The sequence below is a fragment of the Oncorhynchus nerka genome, linkage group LG15, assembly GCF_034236695.1.
Source record: "Oncorhynchus nerka isolate Pitt River linkage group LG15, Oner_Uvic_2.0, whole genome shotgun sequence".
In the NCBI taxonomy this organism is placed as follows: domain Eukaryota; kingdom Metazoa; phylum Chordata; class Actinopteri; order Salmoniformes; family Salmonidae; genus Oncorhynchus; species Oncorhynchus nerka.
The window spans coordinates 56,847,918-56,870,917 of NC_088410.1; the positions used below are offsets into that span (position 1 = coordinate 56,847,918).

Consider the following 23,000-nt stretch of genomic DNA (forward strand, 5'->3'; position numbering starts at 1 on the left):
TCCCGGTCTCAAGCATGAAAAATCTCTGGGACTCTGAATGGTCCACTCATTCAGAGTGGTCTTACTTGCTAATTTTTCAGAATACAAGCCTGAAACCATTTCTAAAGACTGTTGACATCTAGTGGAAGCCATAGGAAGTGCAATTTGAGTCCTAAGTCAATGCATACTGTAATGGCATTGAATAGAAAACTACAAACATAAAATAATCCCACTTTCTGGATGGATCTTTCTCAGGTTTTCACCTGCCAAATCAGTTCTGTTATACTCACAGTCATCATTTGAACAGTTTTAGAAATATTAGAGTGTTTTCTACCCACATCTACCAATTATATGCATATCCCAGCTTCTGGGTCTGAGTAGCAGGCTGTTTACTTTGGGCACGCTTTTCATCCGGAGGTGAAAATAGTGTCCCCTACCCTAATGAAGTTAAGGACCACCAGAGTACTCACTTCAACTATGAGCTAGGTCTCTTGAAGGGACAGGTAGACACATAACCATGACCGGCAGTACACTCCACCCACTTCTCCCAGACCTCTCTTGCCAGTCTGTCTCTCTTGCAGGTCTTGACGGTGTTTGAGGGAATCAGTTTGAGAACGGCGAGGAGCAGAATTGCTAATCGTGTTCAGATAATGACTAGCTATGTGGGATACAAGGTGATTCTGCTCAAAGTGCAGTGAAGTTGACCTCAAACCCACACAGAGCGGAATAAGTAAAATTCCTGAGACAGCAGGATGCATTCATATGTTGGGAGTTTATTAGAGTGGATTTGACATGTTAAGTGGAGCTGATGTTAGAATAGGACATGACAACAGTGGCCCTAACAACCACATAACTTTTAGACCCAGCTCCTTCATTAATAAGGGGAATTCTGGTTTCTTAGGCCCAGTTGCAGCACTTGCAGCTGGCGTCGAACACCAGGCCGGCAGCACACTGCTGGTCGTAGGTCTTGCCCTGGCTACAATTGTAGAAGTGGTTGGAATTGGTGGGGTCAGGGTATATTCCGTCAGCCTTCCCGGCGCAGAAGCCAGATCCGCTGCTACTACTGCCACCGCCACTGCTGCCACCGCTGCTGCTGCCACCTTGACCACCGGGCTGTGGGGGGTTGAGTGGGTGCTGGGTAGGGGTCACTGGGGCGATGGGGACCGTACGGGCGGCACAACCTGGGAGAGATGGAGGACATAGGAGTGGGGGAAGGGGGTTGAGATAATTTGAGATAATTTCAACTACATTTCTACTACTATTTGAGAGAGTGATAGAGAGGATTGCTGTTGAATGTTTGTGTGTGCATGCAGGCATGCATGTGTCTGTGTCACTCACCGGCTCCGGTTCCCAGTCCAGACTTGAGGGTGTTGATCAGTGGGTATCTGCCTTGTCCACAGAAGGTTCCAGAGAAGTCATCCAGATCCAGACTCCACACCATGGCTCCCCCGAAGCCAGTTTTCTTCAGCCACTCGATCTGTAAGGGAGACAGAGAGGGGAGAGGAGGGTTTACTTGACAGGGTGAAATTGGATAAATATGTATAGGTGATAGAACTTCATCAATTGCCCTATGTTGCTCAGTTGGTAGGGAATGGAGCTTTCAATGACAGGATGGGGGATTCGATTCTCGCTGGGGTCACCTATAACAAAATGTATGCACTCACTACTGTAAATCAGGAAGATAACAGCTACTGTTTAATTCCATATATTATAAGGATTATTGTAACAGAGTAGGATGCTACGCCATTACCCCCTCGTTATATCTTTCCTCCAACAGACAAACACCCCCACAAACACAGACCTTGTCCTGGAAACTCTTGACGTTGTCATATCCAACCCAGATGTTCTGCTGGGTGTAGGCGTAGGGCACCATCTGGGCAGAGTCCCAGGCCTGGGTAGCTCCCTGCTTCAGTAAGGTGCAGATCTAATGACACACAAACACACGTTAGGGTTGGAAGTTGCATGATTCAGGAAGCTGCAGATGTAATCACTCAAAAACATACACAGGGTTTGTGTCCAAAATGACACCCTGTTCCCCAGGACAATACCTTTGACAAGAGCACACAAGTAGTGCACTGTGTAGGGATTGGAATAGGGTGTAATTTCGGACCTATCTTAATCCTGTGTCAATTACCTCGTAGTAGGCCAGGAAGCCAGACTGTCTGGTGAATGGTCCGGCCGGGCCGGGGCCATTGGCGGGGGCGCCCACTCCAGTGTTAGAGCCACTGGCCAGCTGGAAGGTGTGGCCGTAGGTGGGGAATCCAACCAGGAGCTTCTCAGCGGGGGCACCACTGCTCTTCCAGTACTTCATAGCATAGTCCTGAGAACACACACAGTATGTGGTAGTGAGAACACTGGAGAGAGAATAATTATTAAGAATTGTGGAATTCCCTCTCAGCTCAAAACTAAATAGGCAGGAAGATATAGATGAGCCGAGGATGAGAGAGAGGAAGAGATGGGCACGGAGAGAGAGACTCACCACATCGAAGTAGATGTAATCTCCCTGATCAGCTGGTCCTCTGTAGAGAGGGCTGTTTTCTCCAGTGTTGTGTTCCCAAGATCCATGAAAGTCATAGGTCATCACATGCAGATAGTCCAACACCCTGAGAGAGAGAGAGAGAGAGAGAGAGAGAGAGGGAGAGAAAGAGAGAGAGAAAGAGAAAGGAGAGAAAGAGTTTCCAATATGCCAAGAAGTATTTGATAGATCATGCATGTTTTAATGTACAAATCTTTCCTAAGAACTAATATATGAATGAGATCCAGTGTGTATGTACTGACGATCCAATCTCCGCGATCTGGTATCCGGAGTCGATGGTTCCCTTTCCGGCAGAAACAGCTGCAGTCAGCATCAGACGAGGACGGTTGGTGTTCTTTCCTTCAGCCTCAAAGGCAGCCATCAGCTCCTAGAGGGAGACAGTGCACAGAGGGATGTTTGTGTTCATGAGGGTGTTCAAGCATTCATTCTTGTCTGTGTGTTCATTTGTGTGTGCATGAGCTATTTTGTGCGTGTGTGTGTGTCTGTATGTGTCATTGTTAATCTGCGTGTGTGGGTGTTTATTCATGTGTTTGTTCATTTGTGTGTGTGTGTGTGTGTGTGTGTGTGTGTGTGTGTGTGTGTGGGTGTGGGTGTGGGTGTTTGAGTCTAACCTGCAGCAAGGTGGTGAATCTGGCCTTGTCTGCGGGTGGAGAGCCTCTGGATCCAGGATACTCCCAGTCAATGTCCAGGCCGTCAAACTGGTACTGCCTCAGGAACTTGATAACGCTGCTGATGAATGTCTGGCGGTTGGCTGCACTGGACACCATTGCTGTGAACCTGGGTACACACACACAGCTCAGACACAGGGTGTGTGTGTAAATGTGTGTGTGCACTTGCATGTTTATATGCATCTCCACTTACGGCTGAGTGCCAAAATTCCATCCTCCAATGGCCAGCAGAGTCTTCAGGTTGCTGTTCCTGTTACCAAATACAAGACTTAGGGTTATTACTGGCTTAGGCGTGCATGTGTGTACCACGGGAGGCTGCTGAGGGGAAGAAAGCTCATAAAAATGTCTGGGATGGTGGAAATGGAATGGCATCAAACACATAGAAACAATGTGTTTCACATATTTGATACCATTCCAATAATTCTGCTCCAGCCCTTACCACGAGCCTGTCCTCCACACTTAAGGTGCCAAGAACCTCCTGTGGTGTGTACATGCCTGAATGAGAAAGTGTTTGCCTGCATTTGTCTATGTGTGTGCGTGCCTGCATGCATGCATGCGTATGTGCATGTGTGCATGCCTGCTTGAGTGTGTGTTTGTGTGTGAGTGTTTGTGCATGTGTGTGTCTCTCTCTCACTGGTTCTTGAGTGCCTGGAACTGTCCGTAGAGTTTCTCATCGTCCCATTCATAGGTCTTGATTTCGTTGTTGGCCATGCCGGCAAAGGCATAGATCAGATGGTCACAGAGACAGGGGTCCACGTTGGTGGGGAAATACTTGCCTGCTCCTGGCCGGTACTGGCCCCAGTTAGTGAAATAACAGGATAGGATGTAGGAGGATCCTATGGAAGGGTAGTAGTAATGTTAGAGTTTGGAGTTTGGCCGTTTTAGAGTGATGGTTGTCATGCTCTGTAAGTTGAGTTATTGTTCTCTGATTGGCTACTTACCTAGCTACTGGCTAAATATAAATTAAATGTACTTAAAACTTACCTAGCTGTGCATGCAGCAGGAGAGCTAGTCCTAGAGAGGGAGAAAAGGAGAATGGTGAGAGAAAGCGAGAGAGACAGAAGTAAAGAAAGGAGAAAGACAAAGGGAGAGATTTTATGTTACATTAAGAACTGAACTGTAATGATCATGATATAAAGTGCAGTTCTTCCCCTCAGACATGAATATAGATGGGTCATGGTGCTGGAAACATCAGTCCTTAGAAACAGACATTGAACACAGTAGCATAGACAAAATGCATAGCTAGAGGACATTCGTCAGTAGCCAATTCTCTCCACAGGGAGCCAAAGCCTTAGCATAGAGCATAGACTCTGAATGTTGCTAATTTTAATTACAATAAAAATGTAAATAACATGTTTGAAATAAAGAGCAATAGTACAGTTATAAGCTAAATAAGCCAAAATAAATTCCACTTACCAACGCAGATGAGTAGTTTGCCCATGGTTGCTCTGTACATTGCTCCATGGGCTGCTGAACCCTTTTATACTCTCAACGACCACTCCTATCTCACTCATAACTCTAGGACATTCCCATTCCGCAGCAAAACTCAATCAGCCTCAGTCACTTGTTTGAACAAGGGTTTCCACTGCCTTAACAAAAACACTGATAAACTTCATATGTCCTTGTTTTAAGACATGATAAGCTGACGATTAAAAAAGCAAGTCTGTTTTGGGTTGTAATCATTTGGTGAAACTGACACTGAAATTGATCATTTGGTGAAACAATAGAGATGGGTGCATTAGTCATCCCTTAGCCTCTTCAGTACAGCCCCTACAACTAGCCCCTGCACCCTAGCTAGCACCTTTCTCCTACCACCAAACCCCCTATATACTTGTGGAGATTGCTTATTTTTCCTCTATATATTTTTATATGTATATATTCTTATTCCAATCCTTTACTTAGATGTATGTGTATTAGGTAGTTGTTGTGGAATTGTTAGATAACTTGTTAGATATTGCTGCACTGTCAGAAATAGAAGCATTTTGCTACACTAACAATAACATATGCGAACTATGTGTATGTGACCAATACATTATCATTTGATTGAGATTGACCTTGAAATGGGATAGATGTAAAGAATATGGTGACCATTCTACCAAGTCAAGCTCAAGGTTGAGATGTCCCCATAATTAATTGATCTATCTTTTGTTTCAGTTGTACTAGCAGTGGACTGAAGGTTGGGGGGAAGTGAGAGATATTGTTATCCACGTCGGCACCAACGATGTTAGGATGAAACAGTCAGAGGTCACCAAGCGCAACATAGCTTCAGCGTGTAAATCAGCTAGAAAGATGTGTCAGCATCGAGTAATTGTCTCTGGCCCCCTCCCAGTTAGGGGGAGTGATGAGCTCCACAGCAGATTCTCACAACTCAATCGCTGGTTGAAAACTGTTTTCTGCCCCTCCCAAAAGATATAAATTATAGAGAATTGGCCCTCTTTCTGGGACTCACCCACAAACAGGACCAAGCCTGACCTGCTGGGGAGTGACGGACTCCATCCTAGCTGGAGGGGTGCTCTCATCGTATCTACGAACATAGACAGGGATCTAACTCCTCTAGCTCCACAATGAAATAGGGTGCAGGCCAGGCAGCAAGCTGTTAGCCAGCCTGCTAGCTTAGTGGAGTGTGCCACTAGCACAGTCAGTGTAGTCAGCTCAGCTATCCCCATTGAGACCGTGTCTGTGCCTCGACCTAGGCTGGGCAAAACTAAACACGGCGGTGTTCGCCTTAGCAATCTCACTAGAATAAAGACCTCCTCCATTCCTGACATTATTGAAAGAGATCATGATACCTCACATCTCAAAATAGGGCTACTTAATGTTAGATCCCTCACTTCAAAGGCAGTTATAGTCAATGAACTAATCACTGATCATAATCTTGATGTGATTGGCCTGACTGAAACATGGCTTGAACCTGATGAATTTACTGTGTTAAATGAGGCCTCACCTCCTGGTTACACTAGTGACCATATCCCCCGTGCATCCCGGAAAGGCGGAGGTGTTGCTAAACATTTACGATAGCAAATTTCAATTTACAAAAAAAAAATGAAGTTTTGTCTTTTGAGCTTCTAGTCATGAAATCTATGCAGCCTACTCAATCACTTTAGCTACTGATTACAGGCCTCCTGAGCAGGCCTCCTGAGCTATATACAGCGTTCCTCACTGAGTTCCCTGAATTCCTATCGGACTTTGTAGTCATAGCAGATAAAGTTTTGGTGATTTTAATATTCACATGGAAATGTCCACAGACCCACTCCAAAAGGCTTTCGGCGCCATCATCGACTCAGTGGGTTTTGTCCAACATGTCTCTGGACCTACTCACTGTCACAGTCATACTCTGGACCTAGTTTTGTCCCATGGAATAAATGTTGTGGATCTTAATGTTTTCCCCCATAATCCCACCATTTTATTACGTTTGCAATCACAACAAATCATCTGCTCAGACCCCAACCAAGGACCATCAAAAGTCGTGCTATAAATTTTCAGACAACACAAAGATTCCTTGATGCCCTTCCAGACTCCGTCTGCCTACCCAAGGACCTCAGAGGACAAAAATCAAAAACCACCTAACTGAGGAACTTAATTTAACCTTGCGCAATACCCTAGATGTAGTTGCACCCCTAAAAACTAAAATAATTTGTCCTAAGAAACTAGCTTCCTGGTATACAGAAAATGCCCGAACTCTGAAGCAAGCTTCCAGAAAATTGGAACGGAAATGGCGCCACACAAAACTGAAGTCTTCCGACTAGCTTGGAAAGACAGTACTGTGCAGTATCGAAGAGCCCTCACTGCTGCTCGATCATCCTATTTTTCCAACCTAATTGAGGAAAATAAGAATAATCATAAATTTATTTTTGATACTGTCGCAAAGCAAACTGAAAAGCAGCAGTCCCCAAGTGAGTATGGCTTCCACTTCAGCAGTTATAAATTCATGAACTTCTTTAAGGAAAAGATCATGATCATTAGAAAGCAAATTACAGAGTCCTCTTTTATATCTGCGTATTCCTCCGAAGCTCAGTTGTCCTGAGTCTGCCCAACTCTGCCAGGACCTACGATCAAGAGAGACACTCAAGTGTTTTAGTACCATATCTCTTGACACAATGATAAAAATAATCTTGTCCTCTAAACCTTTTATGCTGCATACTGGACCCTATTCCAACTAAACTACTGAAAGAGCTGCTTCCTGTGCTTGGTCCTTCTATGTTGAACATAACAAACGGCTCTCTATCCACCGGATGTGTACCAAACTCACTAAAAGTGGCAGTATTAAAGCCTCTCTTGAAAAAGCCAAACCTTGACCCAGAAAATATAAAAAACGATCAACAATTTTGGAAAAAGCTGTTGCGCAGCAACTCACTGCCTTCCTGAAGACAAACAATGTATACGAAATGCTTCAGTCTGGTTTTAGACCCCATCATAGCACTGAGACTGCATTTGTGAAGATGGTAAATTACCTTTTAATGGCATCAGACCGAGGCTCTGCATCTGTCCTCATGCTCCTAGACCTTAGTGCTGCTTTTGATACCATCGATCACCACATTCTTTTGGAGAGATTGGAAACCCAAATTGGTCTACAAGGACCAGTTCTGGCCTGGTTTATATCTTATCTGTCGGAAAGATATCAGTTTGTCTCTGTGAATGGTTTGTCCTCTGACAAATCAACTGTAAATTTGGGGTTCCTTTGGATCACTATTGTTTTCACTATATATTTTACCTCTTGGGGATGTCATTCGAAAACATAATGTTAACTTTCACTGCTATGCGGATGACACACAGCTGTACATTTCAATGAAACATGGTGAAGCCCCAACATTGCCCTCACTAGAAGCCTGTGTTTCAGACATAAGGAGTGGATGGCTGCAAACCTTCTACTTTTAAACTCGGACAAAACAGAGATGCTTGTTCTAGGTCCCAATAAACAAAGAGATCTTCTGTTGAATCTGACAATTAATCTTGATGGTTGTACAGTCGTTTCAAATAAAACTATGAAGGACCTCGGTGTTACTCTGGACACCTGATCTCTCTTTTAATGACCATATCAAGACTGTTTCAAGGACAGCTTTTTTCCATCTATGTAATATTTCAAAACTCCGAAACTTTCTGTCCAAAAATGATGCAGAAAAATGAATCCATGCTTTTGTTACTTCTAGGTTAGATTACTGCAATGCTCTACTTTCCGGCTAAATAAACTTCAGTTAGTGCTAAATACAGCTGCTAGAATCCTGACTGGAACCAAAAGAAATGATCATATTACTCCAGTACTAGCTCCCTACACTGACTTCCTGTCAAGGAAAGGGATGATTTCAAGGTTTTACTGCTAACCTACAAAGCATTACATGGGCTTGCTCCTACCTATCTTTCCGATTTGGTCCTGCCGTACATATCCACAAGTACGCTACGGTCACAAGACGCAGGCCTCCTAATTTTCCCTAGATTTTCTAAGCAAACAGGAGGAAGCAGGGCTTTCTCTTATAGAGCTCCATTTTTATGGAATGATCTGTCTACCCATGTGGGAGTCGCAGACTCGGTCTCAACCTTTAAGTCTTTACTGAAGACTCATCTCTTCAGTGGGTCATATGATTGAGTGTAGTCTGGCCCAGGAGTGTGAAGGTGAACGGAAAGGTTCTGCAGCAACGAACCACCCTTGCTGTCTCTGCCTGGCCTGTTCCCCTCTCTCCACTGGGATTCTCTGCCTCTAACCCTATTACAAGGGCTGAGTCACTGGCTTACCCCCCATTGGGTTGTGCCTTGGCGGAGATCTTTGTGGGCTATAGTCGGCCTTGTCTCAAGATGGTAAGTTGGTGGTTGAAGATATCCCTCTAGTGGTGTGGGGGCTGTGCTTTGGCAAAGTGGGTTGGGTTATATCCCTCCTGTTTGGCCCTGTCCGGGGGTATCATCGGATTGGGCCACAGTGTCTCCTGACCCCTCCTGTCTCAGCCTCCAGTATTTATGCTGCAGTAGATTATGTGTCGGGGGGCTAGGGTCAGTTTGTTATATCTGGAGTACTTCACCTGTCTTTTCTGGTGTCCTGTGTGAATGTAAGTATGCTCTCTCTAATTCTCTCTTTCTCTCTTTCTTTCTCTCTCTCGGAGGACCTGAGCCCTAGGACCATGCCTCAGGACTACCTGTCATGATGACTCCTTGCTTTCCCCAGTCCACCTGGCCGTGCTGCTGCTCCAGTTTAACTGTTCTGCCTGCGGCTTTGGAACCCTGACCTGTTCACCGGATGTGCTACCTGTCCCAGATCTGCTGTTTTCAACTCTCTAGAGACAGCAGGAGCGGTAGAGATACTCTTAATGATCGGCTATGAAAATCCAACTGACATTTACTCCTGATGTGCTGATCTGTTGCACCCTCGACAACTACTGTGATTATTATTATTTGACCATGCTGGTCATTTATGAACATTTGAACATCTTGGCCATGATCTGTTCTAATCTCCACCCGGCACAGCCAGAAGAGGACTGGCCACCCCTCAGGTTCCTCTCTAGGTTTGTTCCTAGGTTTTGGCCTTTCTAGGGAGTTTTTCCTAGCTACTGTGCTTCTACACCTGCATTGCTTGCTGCTTGCGGTTTTAGGCTGTGTTGCTGTACATCACTTTGAGATATCAGCTGATGTAATTTTTTGTTTATTTTAAATGACACCGAAAAAACAACATAGTACAAAAACAACCGTAAATCTACATGCAGTGCAGAAAGCAACTACACACAAACATAGTCAAGATCCCACAAACTAAAAGTGGAAAAAAGGCTGCGTAAGTATGATCCCCAATCAGAGACATCGATAGACAGCTGCCTCTGATTGGGAACCATACCCGGCCAATAAAGAAATAGAAAAACTAGAATGCCCACCCAAATCACACCATGATCTAACCAAATAGAGACATAAAAAGGCTCTCTCAGATCAGGGTGTGACAACTAGAGGGTAAGGGGCAAGGGGTCTATTTAAAATTGAACATCAGGCTTGAGACAGATGTCACGTTCTGTATGGTCAGGGCGTGAGTTGGGTGGGTTGTCTATGTTCGTTTTTCTATGATTTGGGATTGCTGTGTTTGGCCTGGTATGGTTCTCAATCAAAGGCAGCTGTCAATCATTGTCCCTGATTGAGAATCATACTTAGGTAGCCTGGTTTCACTTTTGAGTTGTGGGTGTTTGTTTTCAGTGTCAGTGTTTGGTCCACACGGTACTGTTTCGGTTGAGTTATTTCACATTGTCGTTTATTGTTTTTGTTTCAGTGTTCACGTTTCTTATTAAATATCAAGATGAACACTTACCACGCTGCGCTTTGGTCCTCTCCTTCATCCAACAGCCGTTACAACAGACATGTATAACCTCGTGGTCTGCCTAGCAGAAATGTTGGTACTTGGTGTAGCATAATTGATAATAGTAATAATGTATTGCAATGCAGCCATATAACAAGTAATTATTAAGAAATCAAGTGTACTTTTCAGCATGTTACCATATTTGTTTTAGTGTGTTAGAATTTGTTATTATTACTAATAGTTATGATTTATCCACAATGTAAAAAAAAACAATTGTCAGAAAAAAGAAAAAAAATCATTACAGTCACAATCAGGTGAACGTGTTTGTACTGGTGTTGCTGTAGCTATACCATGAATTGTTCAAAAGGAGTTAAGTGCTCTGATATCTACCTTATCACATTTAACACAGTGTATCAGTCCTTATAAGTACCTAGAATCCAATCAATGCCTAAGTTGATTTCTTGGTTGAAGGATGTGTCGTGGAGAATCATTTCAAAATATAACACTTACAAGAACTTGTGAATTCAATATAGGCTTTTAATACAAACATATCAGAAGCCTAGATGGTCCGCGGAACACACACTTTCCCAGAGCACTGGCTCTGTATTTATACACACACAGTATATGAGTCCATTCCATATGTTAATGAACTTACTTCCCTCAGGTCATCGGCCACCATTATCTTTCAGTCCAGACTTCCTCCATGTTCATGCCTAATAACGCCTGTATCCGCTCTTGATTAGATTACAATGGTGGCAGGACCCTCTTGTGTCCTAAAATTAATGTATATCTATCTTATCCTAAGCACTTATGGCCTTTAATCTAAGCACTTATGTCCTTTACCCTCTCTATCTAATCTTTATAATGATGTCCTGCTCCTTCCATAATAGATAATGTATTTAAGGGTCACCTCCTCCTCTGCTCTAAGCCCTTATGCACAGTAAAGCACGCATGGCTTCGGCCATTTCACTTATGTCTGTTTAATCTTCGGTCTCCTGTCCGCTTTCTGTTTGTGGTCTAATGTATACCTATCTTTGCTCAATAGTGTCATATCTGTCTCTATATGTAACAAAAACTACAACAGATGGCATACTCTGAGTAAGCGTTTTGCTGTCTGCAAAGATTTTAACACATGCAAACTCTGCCTTCTTTGCCCAACGCAGGAAATGTATCAGGAAATAGTAAATGTCAAAGCATTGCCTGAACAGTGATGTGAAGCCTGGAAAGTCAGATTAAAAGTCTGATGACATACCGATTACACAACAGCTGTCTCTGATTCGTTGGTGAGGGAATTCCTAGTAATTTTTTGGTAGCAAGAAGTGATATGATTGGTTGTCGCAACCCAAAATGTTCTAGACTCAACATTGTCAGTGGGTGCCATACGGGCTCTGGATGTGCTGTCACATGCCTTTTGTGCCAGGGGGGAAGCACTTTCCGATGGCGAGGAATCGTCTCATGGATCAGTTCAATTAAATCATGCCTCCCCTGCACATCTGGTGGTCAACCAATAACTCGTGCTGACTACAGATTAGAAGGTTGCATGTTCAAATATGTTGGGGTGGAGGTTTTTATGCCCTCAACCCTGGCTTAAGCTATGTAGCTTTTATTCCTTTTATTGTATTATTCTTGTTTTTGTTTTATAGTCTTTGCTGTAGCACAGTGTCCTTGAGTTTTTTGAATTGCGAGAGACTTAAAAAAACAACTTCTATCTCAAGGCCATCAGACTGTTAAATAGCCATCACTAGCCGGCTACCACCAGGTTACTGAACCCTGCACCTTAGAGGCTGCTGTCCTATATACAGAGTATATTCACTGTTCACGTTAATAATGGAATACGAGTCACTTTAATAAGGTTTACATACATATATATATATGTACACTGTATTCTATTCTACTGTATTTTAGTCAATGTCACTCCGACATTGCTCGACCTTATATTTTTCTTAATACCATTCTTTAAATTTAGATGTGTGTGTATTGTTGTGAATTGTTAGATACTACTGCACTGTTGGAGCTAGGAACACAAGCATTTCGCTACACCCGCAATAACATCTGCTAAATATGTGTATGTGACCAATAAAATTGGATTTGATTTGATGGCACTGTAAATCCCATGTATTGTTTTTATTAATCTTACTATTATTTAGGAGTTAGGGACATTAGATCACAGGTGTGGAGGACAGCACAGATGTGGAGGACAGTACAGGTATGGAGGACAACACAGGTGTGGAGGAAAGCACAGGTGTGGAGGAAAGCACAGGTGTGGAAGACAGTACAGGTATGGAGGACAACACAGGTGTGGAGGAAAGCACAGATGTGGAGGACAGTACAGGTATGGAGGACAACACAGGTGTGGAGGACACTGCCCTCCAGGACACCTACACCACCCGATGTTACAGGAAGGCCATAAAGATCATCAAGCACAGGTGTGGACTATTCATCATATGCTGTATATACTGTACTCTAGATCATCGACTGCATTCTTATGTCACTAGCCACTTTAAGCCAATGTTTACTTTGTCTACATACTCATCTCATATGTATATATATCGAGGTGCATCAAAGCTCTAGAAAAGCACAGGTGTGGAGGACAGCACAGGCGTGGAGGACTCCAGTACATATTCCTTATCCCCACAGGTGTGGAGGAAAGTTATCACAGGAACTAGTGGAGGCATTAACATCTGCACATGTTTGGAGGACAGCACATGTTTGGAGGACAGCACATGTTTGGAGTACTGCACAGGTGTGGAGGACAGAGGTCTAGGGGGTGGAGTAGAACGTAGAGGAACGGAGGACAGCAGACTGACTGATACGTGTTGAGGTGTGGACTGGATGGTGGCAGATGGGGTGGGAGCTCCAGGTACTCCTTGAAAGTAATATTATTGGCAGAATGCTTTTTTGTGTTACTCCTAGCTGGCTGAGAGACAGATTCTCGAGTCTCTCTGCATCGATGCCACCAGCATACACCAGCCCAGAGCATATTCAACCATCCACTTGAAGGTCTGCTCCCTATAAAGGCTGAACTGCATTATGTGTTGACCAAGCAAGTGTGCCTTGCTGTCTGAGAAGTATAGCCCTCCTGGCTGAATTTATCTGGAGACATAGCCCTGGTGCACTCTCTTTTAAGAACTATCTCCTGAAATGGCAAGCATCCTAGTTCCTAGGGCTTCCACTAGATGTCAACAGTCTTTAGAAAGAGTTTCAGGCTTGTTTTTGGAAAAATTAGCCAGAAATTGTATTTTTTCTAGGTGGCTCCCATTTTGGCTGTAGTGTTTCCAAGCGCGTGGAAGAGAGCGCGTTCTTTTGTATTTTTCTCCGGGTAAAGACAATAACAATTCTCCGTCTTAACATTGATCGTTTATTTACGTATTAGGGTACCTAAGATTTGATTATAAACATTGTCTGACTTGAAAAGTTTATTAGTAACGTTTGTGATTCATTTTGTATGTATTTTGATGGAGGGAAACTGGATGGATTATTGACTGAAGCGAGCCAGCTAAACTGAGTTTTTATGTATATAAAGAAGGACTTTATCAAACAAAAGGACAATTTGTGATGTAACTGGGACCTTTTGGAGTGCCAACAGAAGAAGATCTTCAAAGGTAAGACATGTATTATATCGCTATTTATGACTTTCAGGCGCACCTGCCTGGTTGAAATATGTTTTTCATGCTTTTGTATTGCAGGGCGCTGTCCTCAGATAATATCATGGTGTGCTTTCGCCGTAAAGCCTTTTTGAAATCTGACACAGTGGCTGGATTAACAAGAAGTTAAACTTTATTTTTATGTATTACACTTGTGATTTTATGAAAGTTAAATATTTATAATTCTGTAGTTAGAATTTCGCGCTCTGCAATATCACCGGATGTTGCCCAGATGGGACACTACCGTCCCACCTGCCCGTAAGAAGTTAATAACCTCTTGAAGCTAGGGGGCACTATTTTTATTTTTGGAAAAATAACGTTCCCAAAGTTAACAGCCAATTTCTCATGACCAGATGCTAGAATATGCATATAATTGACAGCTTAGAATAGAAAACACTCTAAAGTTTCCAAAACTGTAAAAATATTGTCTGTGAGTACAACAGAACTGATATTGCAGGCGAAACCCTGAGGAAAATCCAATCAGGAAGTGCCTCTTATTTTGAAACCCTTCTGCTCCTTTGCATGCCTATCCTCCATTTAAAGGGATATCAACCAGATTCCTTTTTTTACGACTTCCCTAATGTGTCTACAGCCTTTAGACGTAGTTTCACGCCTTTATGATGAAGAATGAGCATAAACGAGCACATTGCGTAAGTGGCCAGCTAATGGCTCTCAGAGTGATTCTTGCGTAAATGAGAGATGTAGCCATTTTTCCTACCGGTCCTACTGAAAAGCCAACTGTCCCGGTTGATATATTATCGAATAGATATTTGAAAAACACCTTGAGTAAAAATGTTTGTTCTGTCGATACTATGGATAGAATTTTGAATTATTTTCGGTGATGTCGTGATCGCTATTTCCGGTGGATTTCTGATCATAACGTGACAAACAAACGTAGGTATTTTGGGTATAAAAATAATCTTTAAGGAACAAAAGGAACATTTGCTGTCAAACTGGGAGTCTTGTCAGTGAAAACATCCGAAGATCATCAAAGGTAAACGGTTAATTTGATTGCTTTTCTGATTTTTGTGACCAAGCTTCCTGCTACTAGCTGGACATAATGCTATGCTATTGATAAATGTACACAAACGCTTGTCTTGTTATCGCTGTAAAGCATACTTTCAAAATCTGAGACGACAGTGTGATTAACAAAAGGCTAAGCTGTGTTTTGCTATATTTCACTTGTGATATCATGAACATTAATATTTTCTAGCGCTATGCTAATTAGTGTAGTTGCTGACAATTCTCCCGGAGGTTCCAAGAGGTTAAAGATCATTTTTTATTTTGTGTCTCCCCTTGCTCGCCCCGCTCTCCGTGCCATTTGCGGTGGGGCAACCAGTCCAAGTCTCTCCAGGTACTCATTGACTCGGGGGCCGATGGGAGTCTCATCCATATTACCTTGGTGTCCGAGCAGTGCATCCTCACTCAACCCCTCTCCATTCTCATGGGTTTTAGAGCCCTAGACGGGCGCTCTCTGGGCTGGGTCACCCACCAGACCATCCCCGTCAACCTACAAGTGTCGGGGAACCACAGCGAGACAATTCAAGTCCTGAGTGAGTCTCCTCAGGTTCCGGTGGTATTGGGATTCTCTTAGCTCTAGCGACACACTCACTCCATTGACTGGTGTACTGGTGACATTGTGTGCTGGAGCCTGTCCTGCCACACTCATTGCCTGAAGTCAGCTCTGCCTGCCACGGGACGTCTTCCTGGGGGCTTGGAATTTGCTCCAGACCTCTCCGCCAGCTCCGCAGAGTACCAGGACGTCCAGGAGGGTTTCAGTAAGGCACAGGCCACTTCACTTCCGCAGCACCAACCGGTATCCAAGAAGGTCAAGCCTGAGGCGCTGGCATGCCGCTGTAGTGCCGTAGCTACACCTCCGGAAGCCAAGACCTTTCCCCCCCGCTCCAAGATCATTAGCCCTTCTGCTGTTCATTCTCTGTTGCCCCGTACCCTCCGTATTTTTCCTACCTTTTCTGTGTCTAGAGTTTAAACCTTCTCCTCTTTCACCTGTCTTTGTGCTTGTCTCCACCCCCCTTCAGGTGTCACCCATATTCTCAATTATCCCCTGTGTATTTTTATCTGTGATCTCTGTCTGTTGCTAGTTAGTTTTCTTCCTGAAACCTACCAGTGTTTTTCCTGTTCCTCCTGCCTTGTCTAGTTTCCTGTTTTCTAGTTTTCCCGGTTTTATCCTTTCTGCCTGGCCTGACCCTGAGTCTGCCTGTCGTCCTGTACCTTTGCCTTCTACTCTGGATTACCAACATCTACCTGCCCTGACCTTGAGCATGCTTGCTGTCCTGTACCTTTGCCCCACTCTTCTGGATTACCGACTTCTGCCTGACCTGACCCTGAGCCTGCCTGCCATCCTGTACCTTTGCCTGCCCATGTTCGAAATAATAAACTTTTGTTACATCAACATTGTCTGCACTTGGGTCTTACCTTCAGACCTGATAATCAGGCTCCGCGTGAAAATCAACTTTTTCACATTACATTTTTTTTTTGTGGTGGGGGGGATTAACAAGGAGGCAACTCTAATGAACAGTGCTTTTATTAACATTTTTTACATCACAATTTTTTAAAATAAAAATAATCATGCCACGAGAGGTACCGGATCCGGCCAAATAAGGTCCGGAACGAAACATTGAGGAAACATTGAGGATCCGACAGTTCCTAAAGAGAGTGCACCAGGGCTATGTCTCCAGATAAATTCAGCCAGGAGAGCTATACTTCTCAGACAGCAAGGCACACTTGCTTGGTCAACACATAATGCAGTTCAGCCTTTATAGGGAGCAGACCTTCAAGTGGATGGTTGAATATGCTCTGGGCTATGCTGGTGACATTGATGCAGAGAGACTCGAGAATCTGTCTCTCAGCAAGCTAGGAGTAACACAAAAAGCATTCTGCCAATAATATTACTTTCAAGGAGTACCTGGAGCTCCCACCCCATCTGCCAGCATCCAGTCCACACCTCTACACTCATCAGTTAGTCTGCTGTCCTCCGTTCCTCTAGGTTATACTCCACCACCTAGACCTCTGTACTCCACACCTGTGCTTTCCTCCACACCTGTGCTGTCCTCCACACCTGTGCTGTCCTCCACGCCTGTGCTGTCCTCCACGCCTGTGCTGTCCTCCACGCCTGTGCTGTCCTCCACGCCTGTGCTGTCCTTCACGCCTGTGCTGTCCTCCACATCTGTGCTGTCCTCCACACCTGTGATCTAATGTCCCTAACTCCTAAATAATAGTAAGATTAATAAAAATAATACATTGGATTTACAGTGCCATCAAATCAAATCCAATTTTATTGGTCACATACACATATTTAGCAGATGTTATTGCGGGTGTAGCGAAATGCTTGTTTTCCTAGCTCCAACAGTGCAGTAGTATCTAACAATTCACAATAATACACACAAATCTAAAGTTAAAGAATGGTATTATGAAAAATATAAGGACGAGCAATGTCGGAGTGGCATTGACTAAAATACAGTAGAATAGAACACACTGTATATATATACAGTGGGGCAGCCACCAATTGTGAAAGTTCTCCCACTTAAAAATATTAGAGAGGCCTGTAATTTTCATCATAGGTACAGTTAAATTATGACAGACCAAATGAGAAAAAAAATCCAGAAAAATCACATTGTTGGATTTTTAATGAATTTATCAGCAAATTATGGTGGAAAATTATTATTTGGTCTTCACAAGGTTTTCACACACTGGTATTTTGGCCCATTACTCCATGTAGAACTCCTCTAGAGCAGTGATGTTTTGGGGCTGTTGCTGGGCAACACAGACTTTCAACTCCCTCCAACGATTTTCTATGGGGTTGAGATCTGGAGACTGGCTAGGCCACCCCAGGACCTTGAAATGTTTCTTACGAAGCCACTCCTTCGTTGCCCGGGCGGTGTGTTTGGGATCATTGTCATGCTGAAAGACCCAGCCATGTTTCATCTTCAATGCCCTTGCTGATGGAAGGAGGTTTTCACTCAAAATCTCTTGATACATGGCCCCATTCATTCTTTCCTTTACACGGATCAGTCGTCCTGGTGCCTTTGCAGAAAAACTGCCCCAAAGCATGATGTTTCCACCCCCATGCTTCACAGTAGGTATGGTGTTCTTTGGATGCAACTCAGCATTCTTTGTCCTCCAAACACGACAAGTTGAGTTATATTTTGGTTTCATCTGACCATATGACATTTTCCCAATCTTCTTCTGGATCATCCAAATGCTCTCTAGCAAACTTCAGACGGGCCTGGACATGTACTGGCTTAAGCAGGGGGACACGTCTGGCACTGCAGGATTAGAGTCCCTGGTGGCATAGTGTGTTACTCTGCAGGTCATTCACTAGGTCCCCCCGTGTGGTTCTGGGATTTTTGCTCACCGTTCTTGTGATCATTTTGACCCTACGGGGTGAGATCTTAGGTGGAGCCCCAGATCGAGGGATATTATCAGTGGTCTGGTATGTCTTCCATTTCCAGAAGGTTTTCCTACACCACCCGATGTCACAGGAAGGCCATAAAGATCATCAAGGACAACAACCACCCGAGCCACTGCCTGTTCACCCTGCTATCATCCAGAAGGCGAGGTCAGTACAGGTGCATCAAAGCTGGGACCGAGAGACTGAAAAACAGCTTCTATCTTAAGGCCATCAGACTGTTAAACAGCCACCACTAACATTGAGTGGCTGCTCCAAAACACCCTGACTCAACTCCAGCCGCTTTATTAATGGGAATTGCTGGAAATTGATGTCAAATATATCACTTTTAACGGTTTTCTTCCTGGGAAGGAGAGGAGGACCAAAATGCAGCGTGGTTATTGTTAAGCATCTTTAATAAAGACGAAAACATAAACACTATACAAATACAAAATAAGAAAACGTGGCAAAACCGTTAACAGTCCTAACTGGTGCAGAGAACACAGAGACAGGAAACAATCACCCACAAGATACCTAAAGAATATGGCTGCCTAAACATGGTTCCCAATCAGAGACAACGATAAACACCTGCCTCTGATTGATAACCACTCCAGGCAACCATAGACTTACCTAGAATACTCAACTGAACACAACCCCATAGACTACAAAACCCCTAGACAAAACAAGACACATAAATCACCCATGTCACACCCTGGCCTAACCAACATAATAAAGAAAACACAGAATACTAAGGCCAGGGCGTGACATCACTAGCCACTTTAAACAATGCTACTTAATATAATGTTTACATACCCTACATTATTCATCTCATATGTATATGTATATACTGTACTCTATCATCTACTGCATCTTTATGTAATACATGTATCACTAGCCACTTTAAACTATGACACTTTGGTTACATACCCTACATTACTCATCTCATATGTATATACTGTACTCGATACCATCTACTGCATTTTGCCTATGCCGTTCTGTACCATCACTCATTCATATATCTTTATGTACATATTCTTTATCCCTTTACACTTGTGTGTATAAGGTAGTAGTTTTGGAATTGTTAGGTTAGATTACACGTTGGTTATTACTGCATTGTCGGAACAAGAAACACAAGCATTTCGGTATACTCGCATTACCATCTGCTAACCATGTGTATGTGACAAATAAATTTGATTTGATTTGATCTCTTAATAATTGCTCCCACAGTTGATTTCTTCAAACCAAACTGCTTACCTATTGCAGATTCAGTCTTCCCAGCCTGGTGCAGGTCTACAATTTTGTTTCTGGTGTCCTTTGACAGCTCTTTGGTCTTGGCCATAGTGGAGTTTGGAGTGTGACTGTTTGAGGTTGTGGACAGGTGTCTTTTATACTGATAACAAGTTCAAACAGGTGCCATTAATACAGGTAACGAGTGGAGGACAGAGGAGCCTCTTAAAGAAGAAGATACAGGTCTGTGAGAGCCAGACATCTTGCTTGTTTGTAGGTGACCAAATACTTATTTTCCACCATAATTTGCAAATAAATTCATAAAAAATCCTACAATGTGATTTTCTGGATTTTTCTTCTCATTTCGTCTGTCATAGTTGAAGTGTACCTATGATGAAAATTACAGGCCTCTCTCATCTTTTTAAGTGGGAGAACTTGCACAATTGGTGGCTGAATAAATACTTTTTTGCCCCACTGTATATGTGTGTAAACCTTATTAAAGTGACTAGTGTTCCATTATTAATGTGCCCAGTGATTCCATGTCTATGTATGTAGGGCAGCAGCCTCTAAGGGGCAGGGTTGAGTAACCTGGTGGTAGCCAGCTAGTGATGGCTATTTAACAGTCTGATGGCCTTGAGTTAGAAGCTGTTTTTTCAGTCTCTCGCCATTCAAAAAACTCAAGGACACTGTGCTACAGCAAAGACCATAAAAACAGAAACAAGAATAATACAATAAAAGGAATAAAAGCTACATAGCTTAAGCCAGGGTTGAGGGCATAAAAACCTTAACCCCAACATATTTGAACATGCAACATTCTAATCTGTAGTCAGCACAAGTTATTGGTTGACCACCAGATGTGCAGGGGAGGCATGGTATAATTGAACTGTTCCATAAGACAATTCCTCACCATCGGAACGTGCTTCCCCCCTGGCACAAAAGGAATGTGACAGCACATCCAGAGCCCGTATGGCACCCACTGACAATGTTGAGTCTATAATATTTTGGGTTGCTCCAACCAATCATATCAGTTCTTGCTACCAATAAATTACTAAGAATTCCCCTCGCCAATGAATCAGAGACAAGTGTTGTGTAATCGGTATGTCATCAGACTTTTAGTCTGACTTTCCAGGCTTCACATCACTGTTCAGGCAATGCTTTGACATTTACTATTTCCTGATACATTTCCTGCGTTGGGCAAAGAAGGCAGAGTTTGCATGTGTTAAAAACTTTGCAGACAGCAAAATGCTTACTCGGAGTATGCTGTGCAAATGCTATCCTTCAACCAAGATATCAACTTAGGCATTGATTGTATTCAAGGTACTTATAAGGACTGATACACTGTGTTAAATGTGATAAGGTAGATAGATATCAGAGCACTTAATTCCTTTTGAACAATTCATGGTATAGCTACAGAAACACCAGCACAAACAAGTTAACCTGATCGTGACTGTAATGAATTTTTAAAAAAGTATTTTCTGACAATTGTTTTTTTTTTTACAATGAGGCTAAATCTGAAATATTAGTAATAATAACAGATTCCAATACACTAAAACAAATATGGTGACATGCTGAAAAGTACACTTGATTTCTTAATAATTACTTATTATATGGTTGCATTGTACTACATTATTACTATTATCAATTACGCTACACCAAGTACCAACATTTTTGCTAGGCAGACCATGGGGTTATACAGGTCTGTCTCAAGCCTGATGTTCAATTTTAAATAGACCCCTTGCCCCTTACCCTCTAGTTGTCACACCCTGACCTTGGAGAGCCTTTTCATTTCTCTATTTGGTTAGATCAGGGTGTGATTTGAGTAGGCATTCTAGTTTTTCTATTTCTTTGTTGGCCGGGTATGATTCCCAATCAGAGGCTGTCTATCGTTGTCTCTGATTGGGGATCATACTTAGGCAGCCTTTTTCCACTTTTAGTTTGTGGGATCTTGACTATGTTTGTGTGTAGTTGCTTTCTGCACTGCATGCAGCTTTACGGTCGGTTTTGTATTTTGTTGTTTTTTCGGTGTCATTTAACCTCTCTGGGATATGCGGGCTAGCGTCCCACCTGGCCAAAAGCCAGTGAAAATGCAGAGCGCCAAATTCAAATGAATTACTATAAAAATAACTTTCATGAAATCACATATGTAAGATACCAAATTAAAGCTACACTTGTTGTGAATCCAGCCAACATGTCAGATTTCAAAAAGGCTTTTCGGCGAAAGAAAACTATGCTATTATCTGTGGGTAGCACCTCCGTAAACAAAGAGAGAGAAAACATATTTCAACCCTGCAGGCACGACACAAAACGCAGAAAATAAAAATATAAATCATGCCTTACATTTGACGAGCTTCTTTGGTCCTTTTGTTTGATTAATTCTGTCGATATATATCCAAAATGTCCATTTGTTTGGCACGTTTTATCCAGAAAAACACCGGTTCCAACTTGCACAACGTGACTACGGAATATCTAAAAAGTTAACTGTAAACTTTGCCAAAACATTTCAAACTACTTTTGCAATACACCTTTAGGTATTTTTTTACGTAAATAATTGACAAATTGAAGACGGGATGATCTGTGTTCAATACATGAGGAAAACAAACTGAAGCTAGCTTTCTGGTCATGCGCCTCTATCAAACAGTACACTTGAAGTGACCCTCGTTTTGAACAGGGCTACTTCTTCATTACACAAAGGAAAATCCTCAACCAATTTGTAAAGACTGGTGACATCCAGTGGAAGCGGTAGGAAATGCGAGAAGGTCCCTAAGAAATCTGGATTCCCAATGAAACCCCATTGAAAAAAGAGTGACCTCAAAAACAAAATCTGAATGGTTTGTCCTCTGGGTTTTGCCTGCTAAATAAGTTATGTTATACTCACAGACATGATTCAAACAGTTGTAGAAACGTCAGTGTTTTCCATCCAAATCTACTGATAATATTAATATCTTATCTTCTGGGGATGAGTAGCAGGCAGTTGAATTTGGGCATGCATTTCATCCGGACGTGAAGCACGGTGGTAGGAAAAACTCCCTATATAGGCCAAAACCTAGAAAGAAACCTAGAGAGGAACCAGGTTATGAGAGGTGGCCAGTCCTCTTCTGACTGTGCCGGGTGGAGATTATAACAGAACATGGCCAAGATGTTCAAATGTTCATAAATGACCAGCATGGTCAAATAATAATTATAACAGTAGTTGTCGAGGGTGCAACAGGTCAGCACATCAGGAGTAAATGTCAGTTGGCTTTTAATAGCCGATCATTAAGAGTATCTCTAACGCTCCTGC

The 23,000-nt window shown here is 42.9% G+C and overlaps 1 protein-coding gene across 1 annotated transcript; it reads right to left on the reverse strand.

Moving 5' to 3' along the window:
• Window positions 1–732: 732 nt before the first annotated feature.
• Window positions 733–4,675, reverse strand: LOC115142947 (acidic mammalian chitinase-like). The gene is made up of 11 exons (XM_029682839.2): window positions 4,600–4,675; window positions 4,168–4,197; window positions 3,818–4,019; window positions 3,377–3,433; window positions 3,127–3,292; window positions 2,758–2,882; window positions 2,459–2,582; window positions 2,114–2,299; window positions 1,781–1,903; window positions 1,318–1,456; window positions 733–1,160 (listed from the first exon to the last, which is right to left on the reverse strand). Exons 1-11 carry the CDS (start codon window positions 4,637–4,639, stop codon window positions 877–879), a joined length of 1,476 nt encoding a protein of 491 aa, XP_029538699.1. The 5' UTR covers window positions 4,640–4,675; the 3' UTR covers window positions 733–876.
• Between the last annotated feature and the right edge of the window lie 18,325 nt (window positions 4,676–23,000).

Bases quoted from the DNA above. Each gene is read 5' to 3' on its own strand.
- LOC115142947 (XM_029682839.2), bottom strand. From the start codon at position 4,639: ATGTACAGAGCAACCATGGGCAAACTACTCATCTGCGTTG. The intron at 1,457-1,780 runs GTCTGTGTTTGT...TCTCCCTTACAG, and splicing joins TCAAGAGTTTCCAGGACAAG to ATCGAGTGGCTGAAGAAAAC. The intron at 1,161-1,317 runs GTGAGTGACACA...CATCTCTCCCAG, and splicing joins TGGACTGGGAACCGGAGCCG to GTTGTGCCGCCCGTACGGTC.